The sequence below is a fragment of the Mytilus edulis genome, chromosome 9 (genome assembly GCF_963676685.1).
Source record: "Mytilus edulis chromosome 9, xbMytEdul2.2, whole genome shotgun sequence".
NCBI lineage: Eukaryota > Metazoa > Mollusca > Bivalvia > Mytilida > Mytilidae > Mytilus > Mytilus edulis.
The window spans coordinates 60277925-60304137 of record NC_092352.1 but is presented as its reverse complement, the minus strand read 5'-3'; the positions used below and the strand labels follow the sequence as shown (position 1 = coordinate 60304137).

At 33.8% G+C, this 26213-nt stretch overlaps 1 protein-coding gene across 1 annotated transcript; it reads right to left on the bottom strand.

The window, feature by feature from the left end:
- Nucleotides 1-1097: 1097 nt before the first annotated feature.
- Nucleotides 1098-25935, bottom strand: LOC139488701 (uncharacterized; the record flags this gene model as incomplete). Its single annotated transcript, XM_071274519.1, is given in 7 exon segments — nucleotides 1098-1628; nucleotides 12970-13187; nucleotides 14428-14597; nucleotides 15185-15256; nucleotides 20011-20554; nucleotides 22657-22762; nucleotides 25859-25935. Coding segments are annotated over 7 exon segments (1335 nt in total). The 3' UTR covers nucleotides 1098-1453.
- Between the last annotated feature and the right edge of the window lie 278 nt (nucleotides 25936-26213).

Below are 26213 nucleotides of genomic sequence, written 5' to 3'. Positions count from 1 at the left end.
CAGCGGCGGGTAGTTGTCTCCTTGGCAGTCATACCACATCTCCTTATTTTTTTTATATTATATAAATTAGAAAGCAATGCATTTGCATTATGCAGAGGCTATATTCGTATTGCACTAAGCTCTAGGTACACCCGTGTAGCAATACATTATGAATAGTCTCCGTGCATTACACTAAGTACATTCTTATATATAAAATTTCATAAGTTGAATTTTCAAAGCATCGAACTGGATACATGAGGTCATAAGGTCGCCTTTGGTACATTCTTATATCATTAGTTGTACACCAGTCAATTTAAAGCATTACACTACACACAATGCTATGGCATAACAATCGGAATGTTCCTGTCGAAATTGCACTAGGTATCTCGTTCTTAAAAGTATCATATTAGGTGTTTGTTTTCATCTTGAATACGTATGAAATATCTGCGACTGGAAGTTAAACCAAATACTCTGATCCGTTCTATTTTTTTTTAATGTATTTGCGATTCCTTCCTTTTTACCTTATTACGGCCTTAAACAATTCTGAAGATTGAACGAAATCAACACGTTTTACATTTCATGCGTCCGAACTTAACATCGCAAGCCCCGTGTCTAGCTTTCTGCGACCTCTGTATAAAGCGATATAACAATCAAGCTCCTTGAAATAAATAGATTTAAAATTATTAAAGTGTGCATCAAAATAAACCTAAAATTGTTCACAATAATCTCGAAATAGTATTGTTTAAAAATGTAAATATAACAAAGGACAATATCACGAAAATGCAAAATTGGTTTTTACGTGTGTATATGAAAACTAGAGTTGTCGGTACAAAAAAGATGTCATCACCTATTATAGTCTAGACAGCCCAAATTCAATCAAGGTTGTGTGTATCTTCTTTTTATAAACAAATCAAAACAGCGTTCAAACCTTTGCTTACGTTGGATAAAAACCGCAATTTTGATACATGTGCATGCAAAAACAGTTCTTGGTAGATAGAGGGGTCTAAATACAGTACAAACAACATTTTCCAAAAGACCAAAACAGTGAAAAGGAAAAAAGTGAAAAAGTATATGTATATACTTAAGAAAGGGTAAGGGTGGCCTTCATGTCATAAATCTTCAAATACTTTTCTTTAATAAAAGTGTTATGGATACATTTGTAAATATTTATTGTTTGATATCGCCAAATATAAATACACTGATACCAATGTTTAGCTCTGTATATATCTGTGAACACAGACATCTTATGTAAGGTTGTTTATAATTTTTCAACGTTGTTCTCTTTTCAATGTCGTTTCCGAACTCACAAGTTCGTTTGTGAACAAACCAAGAAGGATAATCATGAACTTTCTTATTTCTTCCTTTATGTGTTGTTTATAGAAGCTTCTGGATAAACTTCAGTCCGACATCATCATGAGTATCGCGATCGTATAGGATCACTTTATATAACGTAGCATGTTTAAAACATATTTCGCTATTTGAGCCCAAGTTTCTTTAAAACTCGAAGAACACGTGCCTCCATTTCCGGTCTAATGCTGTTCATTTTCGAATCTTTATATTTTGGAAAATTCAGACAGTCCTTCCAATATCCAACAGTAGGACACGTTCTATAATGGTGAACAACCATATCGTGACTTTTGAGATAGACTCTGAAATTACAAATATGAAAGCTCTTACATAACTGAAATATATTCATTTTTTATATATAACAAGTATGGACACAGACGCAAATTGTCAGTGGGGTTAAAGGTCGTTACATATGTATTGAAAGCTAGACTGGAAATGTGTATTAACAAATTGAGTTGATGTGTACATGTCTTCATTCAAATGCATTGACTGATAAAAAAAGGAGGCTTCAACTTCCACCCCTCTCTATGAATTAGTTGTTTGAGTGTTTGAATATGGAGTTTGTTAATAAATAGCTGCACTGTAAGCGCATGATATGTCTTGATTCCTTTTAAGCTTGCTTAAAGGTTGAACTATTTTGTTTTGTATAATTATTAGTCTATTTTGTTTTCTCATTTCATTTGTTTTATATTTGTCATTTTAAGGTCTTTTATAGCTGACTGTGCTGTATGAGCTTTTGTCATTGTTGAAGGCTATTTGGGGACCTGTAGTTCTTAATCTTGTTTTAAATTTTGGAATGCAGCTGAAGTCAACGAACAGACATAGACAATTCACCCAAGTTTTATAAAATGATGTGGAAGTGTTTATGTGAATAATTGAGATGGGAAATGAGGAAGTGTCAAAGTGACAACAACCCAACCATAGAGTAGACAACAGCTGAAGGCCTCCAATGGGTTTTCAATGTAGCCAGAAACTCCTGCAATTATAGGTGTCCAAAAACTATAAAATCCCTTCTTTTTTTTAGCATATATAAAAATTCATTACACAGAAATGTATAATCTGAAATTTATTACAATCAAAAGGGACCTTAGGTCAATAGTGTAAACAATTCACCAAAGTTTAATTAAAGGTGATGGATGCATTTTTGTGTTATTGTTCAAAATTGGAAAATTCTCTCTTTTTTAAGGATAAAATCTCTCTTCATAACATGGAAATGAAAATTCTAAAATTTATAAAATCGATGTGGAGCTAATGTCAATAGATATAAACATTTCAACAAAGTTTCTTGAAAGTAAGGGGAAGTGTTTTCTAGTTATTGTCTGAAGTGTGGATGATGGACTGATAGACAACAGTATACTATAATATGTTGTGTGTGAGACATTGGTATACTAAAATGGTTTCGAATGAATAATGATTAGAAACTGTTTAATGCAGTTATTGAGGGAAGGACAGTGAAGAAATTGCTGAGATCAATGCGTTTGAATCCTAAGAATTCAATTTTTGTTGAAATGAAACAAAGTTCAATTTTTGACCCTTTGGATCTTAGGCAGCAACCATTTGATTTTCTGGGGGGGGCTATGGTTTTTTTTGGAAAAAAAAGTTTGTTTCCAGTTTTTGGAGAAAAAAATAATTTGTCTTTGATTCTGAGAAAAAAAAATTGTTTGTTTCACCCTCAGCTGCCACTATATGTAATGCTAAAATTGAAAGAAAAAAATTGTTTTCGACTTGTCGCGAAAAAAATAGATTGTTTTTCGCCGCAGGCGAAAAAAAAAGTTTGTACAGAGAAAAAAAAACCATAGCCCCCCCCAGAAAATCAAATGGTTGCTGCCTTAATGTAGACCAATTTGGAAACGGGACAATCCTGTGCAATTGAATATTTCTGGCTATTGGCAATACTGTGCAATTGAAAATTTCTTGCTATTGCACAATATTGTGCAATTAGATATTTCTTGCTATTGTGCAATACTGTGCAATTGAATATCTTGCTATTGCACAATACTGTGCAATTGGAGATTTCTTGCTAGTGTGCAATACTGTGCAATTGAACATTTCTTGCTATTGAACAATACTGCGCATTGCAGAATACTGCGCAATTGAAAATTTCTTGCTATTGCACAATACTTAGTATAATAATTTTTGACCCCGATTTGGACCAACTTGAAAACTGGGCCCATAATCAAAAATCTAAGTACATGTTCAGACTCACCATATCAAAGAACCCCAAGAATTCAATTTTTATTAAAATCAAGCTTATTTTAATTTTGGACCCTTTGGACTTTAATGTAGACCAATTAGAAAACAGGACCTAAAATTAAGAATTTGGACATGGTTAGATTTGGCACATCAAAGAAGCACAATTCCGTAATTCATTTTTTTGATGAAATCAAACAAAGTTTAATTTTGGCCCCTTATTCCTTGGGACCAAAACTCCAAAATTAATCCAAACCTTCCTTTTGTGGTCATAAACCTTTATAGATTTCTATTAACTTATACTAAAGTTATTGTTCAAAAACCAAGAAAAATGCTTATTTGGGGCCTGTTTTTGACCCCTAAATCCTACAATGTTGGAACTAAAATTACCAAAATCTATCCCAACCCTCCTTATGTGGCCATAGACCTTATGTTAAAATATCGTAGATTTCTGTTTACTAATACTTAAGTTATCTTGTGTCTAAATTTCATATATTTCTATTTTACTTTTACTGAAGTTAGAGTGCGAAAACCGAATGTCTTTGGATGAAGACGATGATGCCAACGTGATACCAATGTACAACCAAAAAGTTTTCAATTTTTGCGGTTGTATAAAAATGATCTCAAATCAAATTTTTAATGGAGTTTGCAACAGTAATTATTCAACTACTCATTTCAATACATCATAAAGTATTAAAGTGTAAATGTCTTACAGTCATGGTGATGATGCCTCCGCTAGCATATAACATTATAAAGGTACATAAATCAAGAACTGTAAAAGTGAAGCTGCTAAAAATTGAACTTAAACCGAGTTTAGAGGTACCGGTAATACATGTAAGCATTGTATACACATTTCACTAAATTTAGTTGAGACAAACTTGAGAAATTTTTCCATTTGTGAAAGGGGATAACCCTAGAATGATAATCAAAGTGCTTGTAATCACTGAATGGCTATTAAAGACTGCTTAAATTTATCAGTTGGTAGTAAAGTGAATTTTGCATTGTATATTGTATATATAGCATTATTTTAAGTCGATTCAACTACTATTCTGGACAGAGAAAGATAACTCCAATTTTCAAAGAAGATTTCATAAAGCAATGGTTTTAGGTAATATTAATTCAACAACCATTCTGGACAAAGAAAGATAACTCCAATTTATTGTCTTGAATCTACAAAAAATGTTTGTTTTTGGCCCTAAATTCCTCGACTGTTTGCCCAATAACCCACAAAATTATATAAAAATTTCAAATATGTACAATGAAATATAGTTTTAGAAATTGATAAGCCTAGATAGGCCTTATATTTTTCCCCCACATAGTTGAAGGACCATATACACTCAGGACAGAGTCATAAGTAGGCAGTAGTCTACAGATGTATTAAAACAACCTAGCATCATATTGCTAGTACAAATATAGTGGGAGTAGCATTCTCGGGTAAATTTGTTCTTTTTTTTAATATAAATATGTTTGGTTCAAATCAAAATAGAATGCTTTTATCTCCCTAATACTTACATTGTAAATAGAGGTGGTACTACTTTGACAAATCCTTGTACATGAGAGTTTTCTGTCAAATCTTTATTTCACAAAGAATGAATTGCATAACAATGAACTGAGCTCAAAGCAAAGTACTTTAATAATACACTTAGACAAAGAGCTAAATCCAGTGATATACTTTGTACTACAGGTCCTTCATTAACATCCATTGACCAAAACCATATCTCAACAACATTCCATACTACATGGTCAATGATGGTTGGATTCGGAAGTCCTGAAAAAGACATGATTTTTTTTAACATATTTTAAGTATATATACACAGGTTAAAACTTTCTTGTTGTATAATCATTCCGTATCTAGCAACTATCAATTTACTTAATGCACATATTGATATATGTTGAGTGTACCTCTGTTGGAAATAAGAACACACAAACCTCCACCTAGTTTTAGTCAATGGACAAAACATTCAAAACTATAAAATATTATAGATCTAAGACTTGTCAGTGTCTATTTACCATTGCCACTGAATCAGTGATATATGTATTGTACACATAATTATATACATGCAAGACTAAAATTATAAAGTACATACATGTTTGTATATGAGACTAAAACTGACATTCAGTCTTTACAACATCTTCATTCCCAGAGTCATTTTCAAATCTGACTTCATGGTAAAATAAGATTCCATATCTACAACCAATTAAAAGGAAAAATCCTTCTGATAGACTAGCATTTAAATCCAATTTCTGAAATGGAAGCTAGGTCACCTTGGAACTTAGAACTAAAAAAAATCGAACAATATATCTGATATATTTCAAATGCATGTACATGAAATAATATAAATCTCTAAAATTCACCATATTGTTCCCTTTTTCATCTCCTGTTAGATACTGTATATCCAGTGGCGGATCCAGAAATTTTCTTAAGTGGGGGCCCACTGACTGACCTAAGAGGGGGCTCGTCATGATTCAGTAATTCCCTATATAAGCAACCGAATTTTTTCTCAAAAAGCAGGACCCCCCCCCCCTAAATCTGCCTCTGATATCAACCTCTAGATGTCTTTCAATTACATTCAGTTTAGTGTGGGTTGATCTTTGATTGTTGTTCATGTTACAACCAGATTCCCGGCAGGGGGCAACTTTGTAAGACCGCAGAGGTTCAAGCTTAGATTTTGAAATAAGGGGAAAATGTAACCTTTTCAATTGATAAAACAGGCTCAACATCATTTCTATACATATATAAACATATTCTAAATTGTGGACACACCTTCATTAAATATTCTACTTCAATTAGTGGAGGAGATCAAATTAAAAAGTTGCAATGGTTAAATACTCCAATCACAGTCTTTCCTGCTAAAATCTAATGTGTAGAATGTGATAGACGGTTTTTGGGTCTATATATTGTCCTTGATATTGAGGTTTTTTTGACACAGCAAAATATAAAGAAAATGTAAACTATGATCTGGAAATTGACTTCGTTTTCACAAAATAAGCCCACTTAAACTGAACTTTAAATGCAAAAGACCTCTAAATGGCTAACAGATATTGCTATATAAAAGAATAGTCCATGATTATACATGTACATGATATTAAAGAATTCATGAAATTTACACTGATTCTGTCAGTTGAATGGACTAGAATGAGATAAGTTATAAACATGTACATGATAGACATAAAGGTTTTTTCCAACAGTTGTGGTGTAAATCAAATAAGTTGTATTTTATGGTTGTTATATTTATGTACATGTATGTAAATCATTGGCTCTTCAACCAATGATATTTTACAATATCGATTATTTGTTTATTTTTCTATTGTTGGTATTTTTCAGCATACTAAAAATGTTTTAACACAACACGAGCGCAAGCTTGATAGGGTGTCCTCACACAGGGTTTCCGCTGGCGGTCGCCATTTTCCCAATTTGCGAAAAAATAATACTTGTGGCGGTAAAAATTCGTCATTTGCTGAAGAATTTGGCGAAAGAAATATATAGAAAGATTTATTTTCCTCCTTGTTTATTTACTTTTTTCGAGTTTCTCGGACTTTAACTTATCAGACAATACTCGGAATTCACCTTGACCTCATTAAGATTTTGACAGAAAATCAATTATCAGCTATCGAATGGGGGGGGGGGGGGGGAATGCTTTCTGGCGTCACAATTTCAAATGACATAGGATAACATATGATCTGTCCATATACATGTATGAGGGTAGAAATGGGGGTATCTTATTGAAGTATTCTTGCCAAATGAAGATTAAACAGTAATTCTTAGACATGACCATAAAAGAGGGGGGATAGGACCTTTATCGGGACTCCGGGATCGGGTGTTTTTAAGCTCGGGATTATCCCCCCTCATAAAATGTACACTTTTTTCCAGACGATTAAAAAATCAGCTGAATTTGACAAATCACACTATTTGTTTTCCAAAAATAACCGTAATTGGATGGGGGTTCTGTGTATTCACATTATATATAATAGACTACTGACATATAGATACGTAGTTGACTACGTATTGACGACAAACAATATTCCTACGACTTTTGCAATTTGGGAAATCTCAACTACTTGTCTTTAGAGATTTTCGGCGATTAAATATTTCATACATTTGTTCTTTGACATCTTAGTAATGTAAATGGACTATAAGTATGACTTTTGAGCAAATTTAAGGAAAATGACAAATTAGCGTTCAAGGGGAGCAAATGCTTTTTAAATTGGTAAGCGGGTTTTAATATATAGAGGGAAAGTGGAGTCATCTTTTTAGACTTTAGTTACATGTAAATATAACTTATGTAGACTTACCTTCTAATTCTATAGGCTATCAAAAAAAAAAAAAAAAAAAACTCGGAACTATTTCTACAATTCACTTGGACTACTGATATGCAAACCTAAAAACAAAAACAAAAATATCATAAAATAGTGATTGAAAGAGTCATAACACTTTGAAAGGATAATTCAGACACGTGTTACACGGGGAGCATGTTTGTTTACAAATAATAATGTCACGTGATCGCGCACTGACCTCGCATGCTGCATCGCCCTTACAATTCACTAATACATGTACATAACCATTTTCATGCAAACATGCAACGTGAATGTGATTGGTTATCAAATTATACAAAAATAATGCATGAACCGTTGAAGAAGAAATTATTTCATCAAACAGATTGGATTTTTCATTTCGACACGAATAGGTCGAGTTGACATTCCTGTCATCGGACATAGTATTGAGATAAATGGGATAAAACGGACCGTCAAACAGGTCTAGAGAAGCACATCAGTAGAACCTTAACATAAATAAGTAATACTTACCAAAATTTCTCTAATTGATAACCTATCGAACTGAAATTTCACAAAAATACCGGTAAATAATTTTGTTCATTGTGATGCTGGTTAAATAAATATTCTTACTCCTATTGCTTCATGTAAAAAAAATGTATAGAATTGAATTCGACTACAGTTCAGCATAAAAAAACGTGAATATGTAAAAGCCAGGTAATATGTTAATTATAAAGTGTGTATAAATTTCCGTAAACGAAGTTACCCGTATACTTCACCAAGAATTACATTTGAGCGCAAAGTTCTGTATATGTGTGATTTGGTTGGTTTATGTAACATTAATTTAGACTGGGATCCTGGCTAATCTTGACCTTACGACGCGCAGCTAGATTGGGCCGGATCCCAGGCTAATGTAACATCGTAGAACTAAGGATAACGGATTTTTTTGCGTTGCTATTAGATCATTGAGGCCATCTATTTTTATTGCGGGTTCCACATATTTAAATCGGAATTATAGAAAAAATGGAATGTTGTGAGCAGAATCAAAACAGAAATGATGAAAACTGCAACATTTCCAGCAAAATATAAATAGGATGGAGGATCTGTGTATTCACATTATTTGTAAAACTCTCCTTATTCATGTGAAGCGTGTGCTTTACATCGAGGCTTATTATGCTAATCATCGACGCCACAGTACTTCAACCAATCAGACAATGTTTATTTTGGGCATTCGATCGATTTTAACTCAGATTTTGGAATATTTCAATCGAAATTATAGAAAAATGGAATGTTGTTAGTACATATAAAATAGAAAATGATGAATACTTTTAGCTAAAGATAATTTGGATGGGAGTTCTGTGTATTCTCATTATTTGCACAACTCTCCTTACTGATGCCATATTTTGGAATTTCCGTGACCTAAATGGTTCGCGAAAATTAATATTTTTATATATAGTATAGTAAATAAGGCAGTTAGTCTTCTCGTAAATTGTTTTACATTGTCATTTCGGGGCTTTTTATAGCTGACTATGCGGAATCGACTTTGCTCATTGTTGAAGGCCGTACGGTGACCTATAGTTGTTAATTTCTGTTTCATTTTGGTCTCTTGTGGAGAGTTGTCTCATTGGCAATCATATCACATCTTCTTTTATATATATATATAGATATCAAATTAACGAGAAGTTATTGTTAAGTCTTTTGTTTTCCAAGTTGTGTTTGTAATTCTGTACTTTATCTATTGGTCTTTTTTTTTTCGCCATGGCGTTTTCATTTTTTTCTTTTCGAGTTTGAATGTCACTTCGGTATCATTCACTTCTGTTCGCTGTACATCTAAGAAACAATTCGGGTGAAAGACATATGTTGTCTCACTAATCATGTTTGCTATTTAAAATACTTCTGTCTATCTTGATATTTATCAAGATTATAGGCAAAACTTTCAGAAATTCGTAAAAGTAGCAATTACTTCAGAATCTATACAACTCGAAGTCGTTCGTGCTTTTTGAAAAAATTAATGGTAAATACTTAGCTCGATCTCAACATTATAAACATTTCTTTCTGTCGAATTATCTTTATCTATAGTGGCTTTCAAGATAATAGACAAATATTGCATTTCCCCCTTATGTCTAATTTTATCCATATTGGTTGGCAGGTGGTATCTTCGGAGATACTTCTTTTTTTGTAAAAGTTAACGAACGACGACGGACGGAAGTACTTCGAAAGTAGTGAGAATAGCTCACCGGGTCAGATTCGAAAAAATTCTATGGCGTTTGGTTAGAAAAGTAAATAGTAGCAGGGAAAGCATCAGACTTGTTGGATTCAACTACCTGATTCCATTTTTACCTAAAAAAACATATCCCATCAATAAACCTACCATGCGTATCCCCATAATTAACCAACCTTGAGTATCCCTAGAATAAACCTACCATGTGTTTCCCCGAGAACAAACCTACTTTGTGCATCCCAAGAACAAACCTACCATATGTACCCCTAAAATAAAACTACAATGTGTATTCCCAGGATAAACTTTCCATGTGCATTCCCAGAACAAACCTACCATGCGTATCTCTAGAATCAAACTACCATGTGTATCCCGAGAACCAACATACTGTGTGTATCCCAAGAACAAGCCTACCATATGTACCCCAAAAATAAAACTACAAATTATGTGTATTCACAGAATGAACCTTCCATGTGCATCCCCAGAACTAACCTGCCATGTGTATCCCGAGAACAAACCTACTTTGTGTATCCCAAGAACAAACCTACTTTGTGTATCCTCATAAAAAAACCATTATGTGTATCCCAAGAATAAACATACAATGTGTATTTCCAGAATAAACCTACCACGTGTATCCCCAGAATGAACATTAATTCCTTGTGTATCCCCAGAACAAACTTACCATGTGTATCCCTAGAATAAACCTACCATGTGTATCCCATGAACAAGCATACTTTGTGTATCCAAAGAACAAATCTACCTGTATCCTTAAAAAAATTACTTAGTGTATCCCCTGAAGAAACTAGAATTTCCAGAATAAACCGTCCATGAAAATGTCCAGAACAAACCTACAATGTGTATCCCCATAATAAACCAACCATGTGTTTCCTTAGAACAAACCTACCAAATGTATCCCAAGAACAAACCTACTGTGGGTATCCCAAGAACAAACCTACTTTGTGTATCCTCATAAAAAACCATCATGCGTATCCCAAGAATAAACACAATGTGTATCCCCAGAATAAACATTCCTTGTGTATTCCCAGAATAAACTTCCCATGTGCATTCCCAGAACAATCCTACCATGTGTATCCCTAGAATAAAACAACAATGTGTTTCCCGAGAACAAACCTACTTTGTGTATCCCAAGAACAAACCTACCATGTGTATCCATAGAATAAAACTACCATGTGTATCTATAGAATAAAACTACCATGTGTATCCCGAGAACAAACCTACTTTGTGAATCCCAAGAACAAACCTACTTTGTGTATCCTCATAAAAAAACCATCATGTGTATCCCAAGAATAAACATACAATGTGTATTTCCAGAATAAACCTACCACGTGTATCCCCAGAATGAACATTAATTCCTTGTGTATCCCCAGAACAAACTTACCATGTGTATCCCTAGAATAAACCTACCATGTGTATCCCATGAACAAGCATACTTTGTGTATCCAAAGAACAAACCTACAATGTGTATCCCCATAATAAACCAACCATGTGTTTCCTTAGAACAAACCTACCAAATGTATCCCAAGAACAAACCTACTGTGGGTATCCCAAGAACAAACCTACTTTGTGTATCCTCATAAAAAACCATCATGCGTATCCCAAGAATAAACACAATGTGTATCCCCAGAATAAACATTCCTTGTGTATTCCCAGAATAAACTTCCCATGTGCATTCCCAGAACAATCCTACCATGTGTATCCCTAGAATAAAACAACAATGTGTTTCCCGAGAACAAACCTACTTTGTGTATCCCAAGAACAAACCTACCATGTGTATCCATAGAATAAAACTACCATGTGTATCTATAGAATAAAACTACCATGTGTATCCCGAGAACAAACCTACTGTGTGTATCCCAAGAACAAACCTACTTTGTTTATCCTCAGAAAAAGCCATCATGTGTATCCCAGGAATAAACATGCAATGTGTATTTCCAGAATAAACCTACCATGTGTATCCCCAGAATGAACATTAATTACTTGTATGTCCCCAGTGTTAACCTACCATGTGTTTTTGCCTATAATAAACCTACCATGTGTATCCCATGAACAAGCATACTTTGAGTATCCAAAGAACAAACCTAGTACCTTGTGATTCATAAAAAAACCTACTAAGTGTATCCCCTGAAGAAACCTATAATTTGTATTTCCAGAATAAACCTTACATGAAAATTCCCAGAACAAACCTACAATGTGTATCCCCATAATAAACCTACCATGTGTTTCCCTAGAACAAACCTACTATGTGTATCCCATGCAAGAACAAACCTACCATGTGTATCCCAAGAACAAACCTACCATGTGTATCCCTAGAACAAATCTACCATGTGCCTTCCCACAACAAACCTACCATGGCTTCCCCAGAATAAACCTACCATGTGTGTATCCCGAGAGTACACATATTATCTTGTGTATTCCGACAATAAACACACCCCTAGAATAAAACTACTTTGTGTAGCCCCTGAACAAACCTTCAATTAATATCCCAAAAGTAAATTCACCTTGTGTATCCATAGAAACAAAAAACATTCTGGTGTATTCCTAGAATAAACTTACCTTATAAACGCAAGTGGATAGTGGGGGCTGGTTTTAATCAGACTGAGAATAAACCTACTATATGTATCCTCAGAATAAAACTACGCTGTGTATGCCGCGAATAAATCGCAGGCACTCGTCTCTGAAGTTTTTTTCCTGTAACCTTAATATAACGTTATGTTATAGTAAGGTACAAATGTTCATAGGAAAACAAATTCTGAGAAAAGTGACTGTGGAATAAATGTACATGTATCTTGTGTAGCCCAAAATAAAACTACCTAAGGCTTGTTTATTCCAAGAATAAAACTATACCTGGTGTATCCCCAGAATAAATCCGAAAATAAACCTATCCTTGTGTATCCCGCACATAAACGTACATTTGTACCTTCCGTATCCCCAGAATAAACTGATACCTTCTATATCCCAGTTTTTCTTCCAGGTTATGAGTAGTTATATCATCTATTCTGCTGGGAATAACTATGTTTTTATAATTCAATAATCGAGGATCTAATCTCTTTACAAAGCGAGACATCTGTAGGAACCCATCTCCTGACACTCCCCAGTCTGTGATGAAGTAGGAGTGGTTCAAAGTAAATCCTGCAGCAGTCGGATATCTTGGCATTAAATTGTTCTGAAATATACATTTGTTTCTTGCTACTTTTTTTGTCTTAATTGGTTTCTTTGGCTATCTTAAACAGTTTACTATAGTCGCCGTCACGTAATTGGCGCAATGATGTTTGTCAATTATTTTTTTAAATATCAGCCGCGTTCACTCGAGATAATGTTTTTCAATTAGCGGAAGAAAAATCCTGTCCAAATATCCACTACTGTCATACCCTTTTATTGTATTTGCACTGTATAATCCTGACCTTTATATACAGGTCCGCAACAAAAAGTAGGTATTCCAACGGGTAATAAATGTGCCCCCATACTGGTCATGGCCGGCGACTTGTATCGTTTTTGTTTTGTGGTTGCTTTTTTTTTAGTTCTGCTTATCTCTGAAAAATAGCTTTTTTTTCCTGCAATCAGCCAACTATTTAAAATTATAATGGATACACAGTGACACGGGAAAATAATTCAATGTTGAGAAGCAGTAAGGTGATTATTTCATTGTGCGTAACAGTTTATTTTTGGTCCTCTTAGCAGTGCGTGTTTAAAGTAAGTGGATTTCTTTAAAAAATCAGAGACAAATTTGGGGATTTTAATAACTTAACCTTTCTTTTGCCAGGTGTAAATTGCAGTTTAAAAACAGTATATTTTAATTGCTGGAAATATAAGATTGTATTTGTACTTGTTCGTCCTGTTTCCAAAGCTAGTACAAATAAATGTTTATATTTTCCGACAATACACATTGTTTATATATATATATATATATATATACAAGTTGTTAACACCGTCGCGGCAACCGTATTTTTATAATCCCCATTTCTCGAATTTTGCGACTTTCGTCAAAGGCTGTATCCATAAACCGATGTCGAGGAAGCCGACGAAGTCGACATTGATGCGACTGTCGTGTAATCGAGAGGTTTAGCGCTATAAAACCAGGTTCAATCCACCATTTTCTACATTTGAAAATGCCTGTACCAAGTCAGGAATAATAATGACAGTTGTTGTCCATTCGTTTGATGTGTTTTGTCATTTGATTTTGCCATGTGATTAGGGACTTTCCGATTGAATTTTCCTCGGAGTTCAGTATTTTTGTAATTTTACTTTTTTCTCGACCGACGGAATACCGGTATGTGATCTCCATGTTCCGCTTAATTTATTCTGCAACTTTTGTAGTGGCTAAGACAAATATGGAAAAGGTATGTTTAATGGAATAATCGATTTTTAAATCATGCAGCCATGCAGATGAAAATCTAAAATACAACCTTCAAGTAATCTTTGAACTGTTTAAACTGTGAATGCACAATGAATTCATCAAAATCCACGTTAGCCACGAAATCATAACCTTGTAATGTCTCTATGCAATGGTATAAAGCAACCTGCTGGTCGTGGAACCCTTGAGGTGAAGGTCGCCGGAAAACTGTCCAAGGGATATCTAAAATAGCAATAAATTATAGTTTTGATACTTTTAAAGTAATAATAAACTCAAATTGGTTTACACATATTAAATTCACATACTTTCAGTTATAATTTGATATATTTTATTCTTCAAATGCAAATATGTTTCTTCTTATAAACTTTTTCGACATCATTTCTTTCAGTTAGAAGACCAATTAGTGTGTTAAAATTAATCAAATAGTGTACAATTATAATCATGTTCATGTTTTCAGCTGTTTATTTTTCATGAATTTCTATTTCATAATAAAGGTTTCTTTTTTTTTAAATTTTACACTATTTGGAAATCTCCAAGATGACGCAGATATTCCATATTGGTTAAATTAAATCATGGTACCGCTGGGGCAAATCCATACATTTTCAAAAGGGGGTTCCTAGCCCAGGATAAAAAGGGGTCCAATTATATGTAACCATAGAAATGAATTGATGGTAAAAAAAAAAGGGGGGGTTCAAACCGCCGGAACTACACCCCTTTCTGGATCCACCACTGGGTGGTTTCAACCAAACTGTATATTGGACCCACAGACACTGGTTTCTGAAATAAATTACTTAAAAGTTATAACCTACCTTTCATTTCGTCGTAGCTGTAATTTGTAAAACACTCCTTTCTGTCCTTTATCTTGCAATCCAAATTGTCAGCTGAAATATTTACCCCATTTATATCTCATATGTTAAAACCAAGATATTTTTATTAATTATTTATACTCATAGAACGAAATTCATAACAGTGTGGTCGACAGTAAAACGTTTATTAGTAATTGTACTGAAAAGTTTACCTTTAACTTGTTTGTCGTGGGCGATGATTTTATGCTCACTCAGTCTATCGGAGGCCTTCAAGTGGGGATTTAAATAATCATTTGTTACAAATTTTGATACATAAAATGAAACTTTCTTTTTACAAATCATTTAAGGAATTTATTTTAAATAATTGTTATATCATCACTTACAACAGTTTCACTTTTAAGAATATTAATGTCCAGAGCTATATCAATAAATAATAATAATAAAAAAAAAGTTTATTCATGGTAAAAAAAAACAAAAAAACTTTTAAGTTAATAGGGACCCGCGTTATTTCAGAAAATATCTTATTAATTAAGAGAACAAAAACTTCTACGTTGTGATCATTTAAGAGTGGCCTTCTATTTATTCAATGCTAACCATGTGGGCTTTGGTTTTTTTTATATACCATAAATCGATTCGTTCATTCAGATATTTGTCAGTTTGCCTTGGCTCTTCAAGTCCAACACACAACTTCTCACGAAATTGGTATTTTTCTTGCAAAAATTACATCCATGTGATGTATTCTTTTCATGGAGAATGAATGTTGCACCTTATTTTATTTGTTATCGTTTTTTTTGTGTGTGTATCATTGACGTATAAGACAACCTGAATCTTCTTTATTCAAATTTAAAACATACGAGATGGCAATTATGACACAAAATAACTAAATTAAACTTACAGCAGAAGAAAGATAATGAACATCGCTTTTATAGTCTTCTAAATATCGAAGACGCGTGGTCTTTTTAATAATGATGTAAATTTATAAAGGAAACAACAAACAAAATAGTTCGAATATTTATATTGGAAAAAGTAATGGTGTGTAAATCATAACAATTATTTTATTTCAATGAAAATCAAACTGTTGAATTTTTTCCGCTGCGAGCAAATTTTTAATTTTGGTCGCATTTTGAAAATCAATAAATCTTGTATTCTTGTTGGAAGCTGCACTGTGTAGTTTATACCCGTTTTTTTTCAATGCCACACAAATCCAACACAGACAAAAAAAATGGTAGGTTCAAGAAATAATTGATGCAAACTATACTTTATTGTAGTTTTAACATGGGTAGGCATTATATTCGTGATTATTTTTGCCCGAGCGATATCGAAAAACTATTATAAAAAGTGTCCTAGTTCAGTGAAAATGTACGTCATACTTATTTCCTAAACAAATAAATAAACAAACATTAATTAATTAACATACAACACTACCAAAGGCCAGAGACTCCTTACTTGTATGATTTTGTAAAAAAATGCATATTTTTAAAACAGTCGAAAACAAAATTGTCTGTCCAATGGAAAAGTCGAAGCCCAAAAAAGATGAACAGTGCATTATAGAAACATAGAAGCTGGTTGCAAAAGTTGACGACAAGATCTATTTTATAACTTGAGTATGGCCTAATACTATTAACCTGAAATAAATATATTTATAGCAATTCCCTTGATACGAAAGATCTACATGTTGACTTGGGCTTTTTTTTTTTTTCTTTTTTTTTTTTTGCTCTTTGGTCGGGTTTTTGTCTCAATGACAATTCAATTTTCATTCTTATCATAGATATAACTGCATGTTAAAATAAGAATATGAAGTGTGATAGACAATCAGACACATTCTGTCCAGGGACCAACAGGCGTTATCAAGCTGTAGGTCCCCGTATGGCCTTCGACCATTAGCAAAATACACACTTTATAGAATGAAAACTCCAAGAGGTCTTGGGATGAAAAAAACAAACATAAAAGATGAGCGAGAAAAAAATAGGGATACCGCATGGAAATTGGAAAATGGTCCGCAACATTAATTTAGTCAACTCATTTAGTTGAAATTAAAGACCTGGCGAATTTTAGCCTTTTGCAATGGATGTGATGTATGTTTAAAAAAAAATCATGGTTTGTTTGGACATTTTTATAAATCAAGTCTTGTTTTTAAATCATTTGCAAGTAAGTTTTAAGTCATGAACAAATAATCACTAACAGAAAGACGTCAAATCCATCAATAAAAGAAAAAAATTAATAGACGACCGACAACGCACAGACTATCATGTATGTGTTCCGGACCATATGAGTATTTGGACCATACGCATATATCATGACCATAAGGGTATACTAATATGGTCCAACCATACACGTATGGTCCAAATACTCATAATTTAAGGTCCGGAACATATTTTATTTGCGATCACAAATGCACGAAGACGTCCATTTCTATGTAAATTGGGTCGATTTTTTTATATAGATAAGATGAATGCGTTTCTGTTGCCAAGTGTTTTTCACAAGTATAGTAGCAGTATAGCAGAACGGTTTAAGTTTCCTATATACACCAAATGATACATTTTGCCAATACAATAACGTAAATGCATGCAAATTTCACAAGGTTTAATCCAAATAGCTTTCTTACTATCCAATAACTTTCAAGTACGAAAAAGACATGGCAGAAGTATATTTTGTCTTTATGTTTCGTATTTGCACAACTTTTGAAAGTGGATTATGCATTCGTTCTAAAATAGAATTAGACCAGATGAAAGTTAAAAGATTACATAACTCGACAATCGCAATTGTTAAATCCGAAAAAGATAATCAATCAATACATGCATTCAGTAAGTCATTCTTTTTTCTGAAAGAACATGGCTTTGCGATATCTTATTATGAAAATTGATTGTCGAAACATAACAAAAACACAAGTAAATGACGTTTAATTAATCAATATAAATCAAAACACAAATTCCCGATTAGTATTTCGAATTATTTTATATAGGCGCTGAGAACCTTTGGTGACCCCACGGTTTAAAATGTTTATATTAAGGACGTCGTGAGCAATGGGCGTTATACACGAACGTTCACCTAATCTGTCCCAGTCAATGGGATATTAAAGTGCGCCAATCAATGTCCATAGCCACACTGTTATGAATTCGATACTATCTAGTATCCTTTCTTGTTCATTTCTTTAAGATGAAAGTAGATAGATTATATCTAACCAATATAAAAACAGAAGGTGTGCTGTCATTGCCAATTATACAATTATCCAACAGAGTCCAAATAACGTGAATTTAAGTATCTATATGTAACCTTCAACAATGAACAAAAATCACACGACAGCAACCAACGAAAGCCACGGATACAAGCGTCTGACTTTGAACATGCACATGTAGAAGGTGGTAGGGTTAAACATGTTTTGAGAGCTCTACCCAACCTTTACACGTGACAGAGGTGTAACAGCACAGCAGAAGAACAAACTATAACCATCAGTTAACTCGCACATCAGATTGTCACGGAGCTAAGAAAAAGCAACAAATCTAAAGACAAAAAGGAATACTGGCAGTTAGTACTACTGATACCTAGTAAGAGATGACCAAAGCAAAAAATTCTATCCTCCCAGATCCATCGTCTTCTAAATATAAAAGAAAGGAGATGTTGTATACCAATCCTTGAGATTATACTCATCTAACTTCAAAAAGAGGGTATTTTTTTTTCTAAAAAATATTCTGAACCACAATTTGATGAAAAAAAATATGTTGGTCAAACAGATGACAAAAAATTATATGATGGATATAGCGTTGACATTTTTTTTTAATTGTTTACTTCATAATCCCCCCCCCCTTTTTTTTAAGTTAAATGGTTGTTTCCTTATTTAATCAAACTATTTAATAAGATTATCACTTTATATGAAGCGGAACATGATTTAGAGTAGTGAGCCTTGACATTTCCATACTCGATGAAGTACCGTTCCTTCTTACTCTTCCTTTATAAATTATCACGCATGTATGCACTTTTGTTAGTATCAAATGTTGTACCTTGAAATAAGATGTGTCATTGCTAATACAACTGCTCAATAGATATCAAACCATAAGTGGCTCATCTTAAACTGAACTTATCACAAACTTGAATTTCTATACTATGCACACTATGCAAAGTCAATATAGTCATGGGGGGGGGGGGTCCGGAGGTAGGAACCCCCCTTTTTTTGGCCGATCAATGCATTTGAATGGGGACATATAGTTGGACCCCCCCCCCCCTTTTGTCCTGGGTTAGGACCCCCCTTTTTTATAATTGCTGGATCCGCCCCTGAATTAGTCCATGCCTAAGGGACGGGTTAAATGATCATATCGGCTTGAAAAAATGAGATACATGTATTTCATGAATGCAAATGATAACAAGAATGTGTCCTCAGTACACGAATGCCCCACTCGCACTATCATTTTCTATGTTCAGTGAAATTCGGGTAAAATCTCTAATTTGGCATTAAAATTAGAAAGATCATATCATAGGGAACATGTCTACCAAGTTTGAAGTCAATTGGACTTCAACTTCATCAAAAACTACCTTGACCAAAAACTTTAACCTGAAGCGGGACAGACGGACGAACGGACGGATGGACGAACGAACGAACGGACGCACAGACCAGAAAACATAATGCCCCTCTGGGGCATAATAAAAATTATATTAGTATATCAAAAACAAGGACTTACCCTTTAATAGTGGCTCCCCTTAATATAGTTTAATCAGAAACTTTACAAACTGCTGAAGTTTCGCTCAAGTCCAAGACTTGGTTTCCCTCAGTCCAAGACAACGTCGACCAAACAATATAAATAACCAAAAGTTGGTTGTTAATTTGTTATACTAACTTGGTGCTTCTCCTGGTAATGGAGCAGGAAATATACCCATTTCTAAAACACCTTTCTGCTGGTAATATTTCAACACTTTAAAAGCGTCCCTGTTTAGTGGTTGGACCAGTGTTATAAACTTGTCTACTCCCATCAAAAGATTGTATTCGAACCACTCAATAAGTTTGATAGGTTTTTCGGTGCCGTATGCCATCTTGGAACACACTGCTAGCTTATCTTGTTGTCTTGTTGGATACGTTACTTTGAGTACTTGTAAAGTCGTGTTATGAGGAGCACCATCTTTAACAATACTTATATGAGTAATATTTTTTGTTGTTATTTTACATATAAACTGACATGCATACATTTTTGGCCATCCGTTTGAGTACTGCCACCAGCGCTTTGCTTTAACACGCGCATGTTGTTGGTCACTACTAAACAATATGCAGTTGAAAAGGTCATATCCTCTACACCATCCAGTAATTACTATCGAGTCATGTTTTGTCCAATTTCCATTTAGCTTTCCTATGGCTGAATAAGCATACATTCTTCCCGTGTGTATATACTGTGTGAAATAAATAATAATAGTATACAATATATATTTCCTATGTGATATATGTTATTGTATATACCGTCCATATATAATTATTATAAAAAAGAAGATGTGGTATGATTGCCAATGAGACAACTCTCCACAAGAGACCAAAATGACACAGAAATTAACAACTATAGGTCACCGTACGGCCTTCAACAATGAGCAAAGCCCATACCGCATAGTCAGCTATAAAAGGCCCCGAAATGACAATATAAAACAATTCAAACGAGAAAACTAACGGCCTTATTTATATGAAAAAAAATGAACGAAAAACAAATATGTAACACATAAACAAACGACAACCACTGAATTACAGGCTCCTGGCTTGGGACAGGCATATTGCATACTTTCGGTGTTCGTTTAAAAGACAGTCATTTGGTTGTGAGTGGGGCTTGGAGATTTTGGAAATTACCCATTTAGGTGAAATTAATAATCTCGCATTATCACACATAAACATAAATATTCAGTATGTTCAAAACGTTTTTGACTCGCTTCACTTGCCACAATCAAAAATGTTTCCAATAGTTTCAGATAATTCAAAAGCGTTATGCCCGTGTCTGTAGTGTCTTTCGTATTTCAATGAACGTATTAATCTATGAATTACTGGTAAGTTATTACAGCCAATTTCATTGAGTGTGTAGGTAAAGGTAATGACTGAAGCGTGAAGTCATATTTAGGTCAGGTATACTTCCCTCCTTTCGAAGTAGCCTAGTCCAGCAGACAGATAGATTGAGTATCTGTCGGGTTAGTCTACTCTTAAAGTAGGATAGTTTACCTAACCTAAAAGTCATGGATCTCGTTAACATAAATCGCTTCATTATTTCTTCTATAGATTAAAAGGTTTGGTTCACGTTTGACTACCTTAAAATGTACAAATTCAAGACTGAAATTATATTTTTGTACGTCTTTTTACTAAATCTATTGGACGTTGGGTGTGTATTGATTGGATTGATATTTAAATCTTTGATACTATTATTATTAATGTACACGAGTTTTTATTAGTTGTTATTTGCTTTGAACAAGCTGTATATAACTGCAAGTATTCTTAGGTCTAATATACTAAGTGTATTTTTTGTTGTGGGGATGTGTAGTTTAATACTCTGCCACATCCGGTTTGTGTTTTTGTTACTTGTTTTTCTGCTTTGTATCGATCTGATGAGCCTTTTTCAACTGATTTTTATACGCAAATGTTGTGCTGTTACACCGCTGTCCGATGTTAAGGGGCGGCTTGAGCGCCCGTAAACATGTTCAAACCCGCCACATTCTATAGGTGCCTGACCGGCAACCCAAGTCAGGAGCCTATTACAGCAGTTCATTGGTTGTTGTTGATTCATGTCGGTCATTGTTTTTTGTAAATTATATTGTTATAAATTAGCCCGTTAATTTTCTCCATTGAATGTTTTCATATTTTGAATGCCGGGTCCTTTTTCAGTCCACTGTACGATATAATTGCACTTACATCCACGTTACTTGAATGATGAAAATACTAATCTCATTGCCATGCCGCATTTCCTTATTTTTTGTATTTGTATTGTCACATGAATACCGACACGTAAAATGTATAAGATGATTTTATTGCATCTAAGTATTGTCAGTGGCTATTTTTGAGGGCATATTATATCTTCATTATTTTTGGTCTATGGTAGAGTCACATGATACTCTCTATTTATGCTCTCCTTGTGTATTTCGGTAAGTAACCAGATCAAACTAGTAGGTGCAGATTCAGACAGGTGCACACCCAACGCTTCCTTTCCTAAAACAAGTGTAAATTTTAATGTATAGGTATAACATGACAGTAATTTTCGTTCAAAATATGACCCGTAAGTCGAGAGCCCCACTCCCCCGTGAATCACACCCTGAATCCGCACTCGGCTAGTAAGAACTAGGGATTAATTCTGAGGAGATATTTCTTTACTTCATTACACAGTCGTCAAATAGTTAATAGTTTTAACATTTCGTCATTCAAAGAATTCTTTTATGGCCAAATTTTATATCATGTAATACATGTATCTTTTGTATCAGACTAAATACAGAAAATATTCATATTTAAAAGCGGATACAGCAATACTTACATAATCAAATATTATTGGTGAATAGTTACAAAATAATGGCAAGGTAACAAGTAGAGCCAATGTCAGTGTTATCGTCTTGATCCGATTTCTCATGTTCAAATCGCACCTGGAATAATATAACATGAATAATGGAAGATGTAGTATGATTGCCAATGACACAACTCCCCACCAGAGACCAAATAACGAAGATGTAAACACCTATAATAGGTCATCGTAAGGCCTTCAACAATGAGCAAAACCCATACCGCATAAGTAGCTATAAAATGCTCTGAACGCACCAGGAGACGACCCCCTTGACCCGCCTCTCAGTGATGACTTAGAATATATAGTAAAGAGCTCTCGATTAATGAAATTTGTAGGATTCGATGTACTCTAAAGGGGTGTTAGCTACGAGATGTAAAAAAAATCGCTTTTAGCAGCCAGTTTAATTCAATTTTGCCAAAATAATGCAAGGAACATCGCCGTTTCCAGCTATTACAAGGAAAACAATATCAAAAATCGTCAGCGGAAAGTGAAACACGGGTAACCATTTTTGATTGACTGAATCGATACACACAATCTCATTCTTAAATAGGTAAAAACGAGTATTCACTTATTTTTTTTAACTTATAATACAAAATCAAACAGACCTAGAAAAATCCAATTGCACGGCTCTGCTATATTAATATCTATAAGTATGTTTATATCAGGTTATATAACCGTCGGCAGTCATCGGAGGTCACCTCAAGGGTTTATTAATTGCGTCTAGACTATTAAAAACACACGAAATGCTACTACATATTACCGACTCCATGCATCGTATACTGTTTATTCAATTATAATGTTTAGAACTTGAATAAACGTTTGAGTATATGTTATATATCAAACATGGGAATTTGAGTCAAAACAGTGAACACGAATTTGCAAGCGATTGTCCCTTTTATTGTGAAGAATGAATGTATATCATATTCTTATCAGTCAGTAAAATTCCAAGAGACCTTAGCTTAGTATAAAAGTGTTTATCATCTGTACCCACATGCACTTGTCTCAGACAAAACAATCCTATATATACTGTGTTATATTAAGGTATAATATATGATATATTTTTTTCTGAGACAAGTGCCTGTGTCTGTACCCCCGGGATATATTGTATTCGATATGAACAGAATTGAGTACTACGGACAATATTTTGCTAGAATGTAAATTTTTAAATGACAGCAGAAAGGAATACATCGTAGAAGGTATTATTTGACTCGTGTTAATACATAAGGGTTAATAAAATGATGAACATCTTAAACAAAAGGCCAATGCTAAAAAAATTGTATAAGTTCGAAAAAGTGTGTAAACAAACATGTGGGTATTCCTGGATGAAATGTATGTCCCATAGCAGTGGCGGATCCGGGGGGGGGGGGGGGGGGGTTGGATTTTTGAACGATTATTGGGAACCCTATCCCCCTTTTAATAGGGCTGGATCCGCCCCTGCATATATAATATATATGTCTGTTAACAGATGCATATTCCTGTACATATTTTGCATTTCTCTAATAGAGTATTTCATCATTCTAACAAAATGTATGTCAATGTATTCTAAGTATATTGCTTATTGATTTTACAAACTATTCAATTATGTAAAAAGTGTCTTGAAAATATAATTACATGCACAACTAGCAGTGGCGGATGCAGGAATTTTCGAAAGAGGGGGTGCTAGCCCAGGGCAAAGGGGGGGTGCAGGGGGGGTGCAAACATATGTCCCGATTCAAATGCATTGATCGGCCAAAATAAAGGGGGGGTGCGGACCCCCGGAACCCCCCCTCTGGATCCGCCACTGACTAGATTATACTTGAAACAAACTATACAAATAATGTTAAGCAAAAGCAGAGAAATTTATGATAAGCAAAAAAAAAAAAAAAAGCATTGATAGCAAAACATATAAAACCAAACGCAATGCTTACCCCACGATTTAGATGCCAAGGTCAACTTGAAACAATATAACCTCTTCATGGGACGGAATCATAATATCACTCATCAAAACGAAATTCTACTTTTGATTATTATTTACTATAATTGAATGGCAATCCTATTACTCAGACAGCTGAATTATATTAATATTTAATAGTATTACATATACGACCTTGTATAAATTTCAATACTTTTATACTAAGTATTTAAATAACTAATGAAAATAGTGTCATAGTGACTTTAACTGACCATCAATGAAAAGAATAAATACCAGAAATAATATCATAATCCTAATTAACATAAAAGAATAAACAAATTAAAATAGCATGCTTCCATCTTTCATTACTAAAATAAGATTTTATTCTGTAAATAAGTAAATATAGATCCAAACTACATGTTTCAATGAATATTGTAGTATCAAAACAGATCAAAAGTACAATCCTGAAAGTTAAAAATATATATACATGTAAATAAAAACTATTGAAAATTCGGCCTTCCACACGATTACTTTTACACAAATTGTGGTTGGACACCACAGGCACTTGTCTCAGACCCCCTTATATACCTTAACATAACATTAAGGTACATACGAAAACAATTCTGAGAAAAATTCCTGTGTTGGACACACTCAAAATTGAGTTCTTTTGTATGTAATTTCAAATCAGATTGTCTGTGACGTGTCTGTGTGTGATGTATATGTTCTACTCATGATGTTCTACTTTGGTTATTAAAATTCGTATACTTATTGTTTTGTGTTGTATGTCATCCTATGGCCGGGCTCTCCATCCAAATAACAATTTATAAAAGTAAACCATTATAGGTCAAGGTACGGTCTTCAACACGAAGCCTTGGCTAACACCGAACAACAAGCTATAAAGGGCCCCACTAGTGTAAAACCATTCAAACGGGTAAACCAACGGTCTAATCTATATAAAAAAAAGAAACGAGAAACTCGTACTAATTTCGTCGGGACACAGAAAAGAAAGGGGTCCAGTATCCTCTGGTCGTGTACCCTGATCGAATATTTTATTCAAAACAGTGCATGAGACATAAAAAGACTTCCGTTTAAATTCAAGTTCATCTTTAAAATAATTTTTTTATGTGAATAAAAGCAGTAGCAGAGGTCCAGTGGTCGATTTCCAATGTCTTCAAAAGCCATTGTATATTGAAAATCCCGACTGATTGAAATGAATCCTGATATTATGAAAGATATTTATATTGTCAATTTCGCATGATTAACATTAAAGTGAAATTAATAATTTACCTTATAAGTGATATGCAAGTAAAGTCTTTGTTAACAAATCCACGTTGCATTCTTCATATTACAGATGGAGATCCGTTTCTATATGTCATACGTGAGTGAATATACTATAAATAACTCACTTGGGTAGAATACATTAATATAAAATCATCAATAAAATCATCCAAACGGAAACAAATAAATTACTGCATTCTTTTTTTATTTTTTATTGATCTTCTTGGTGTTCAAACTACAGTGCATACATACAACATGTATGGCATTGTTATACTATTGACATTATGCAAATAAGACATAGTAAAAAATTACAAGCTAGTGGTGTGAATATTCAGTATATGATACGTCTTAACAATACTTTGGA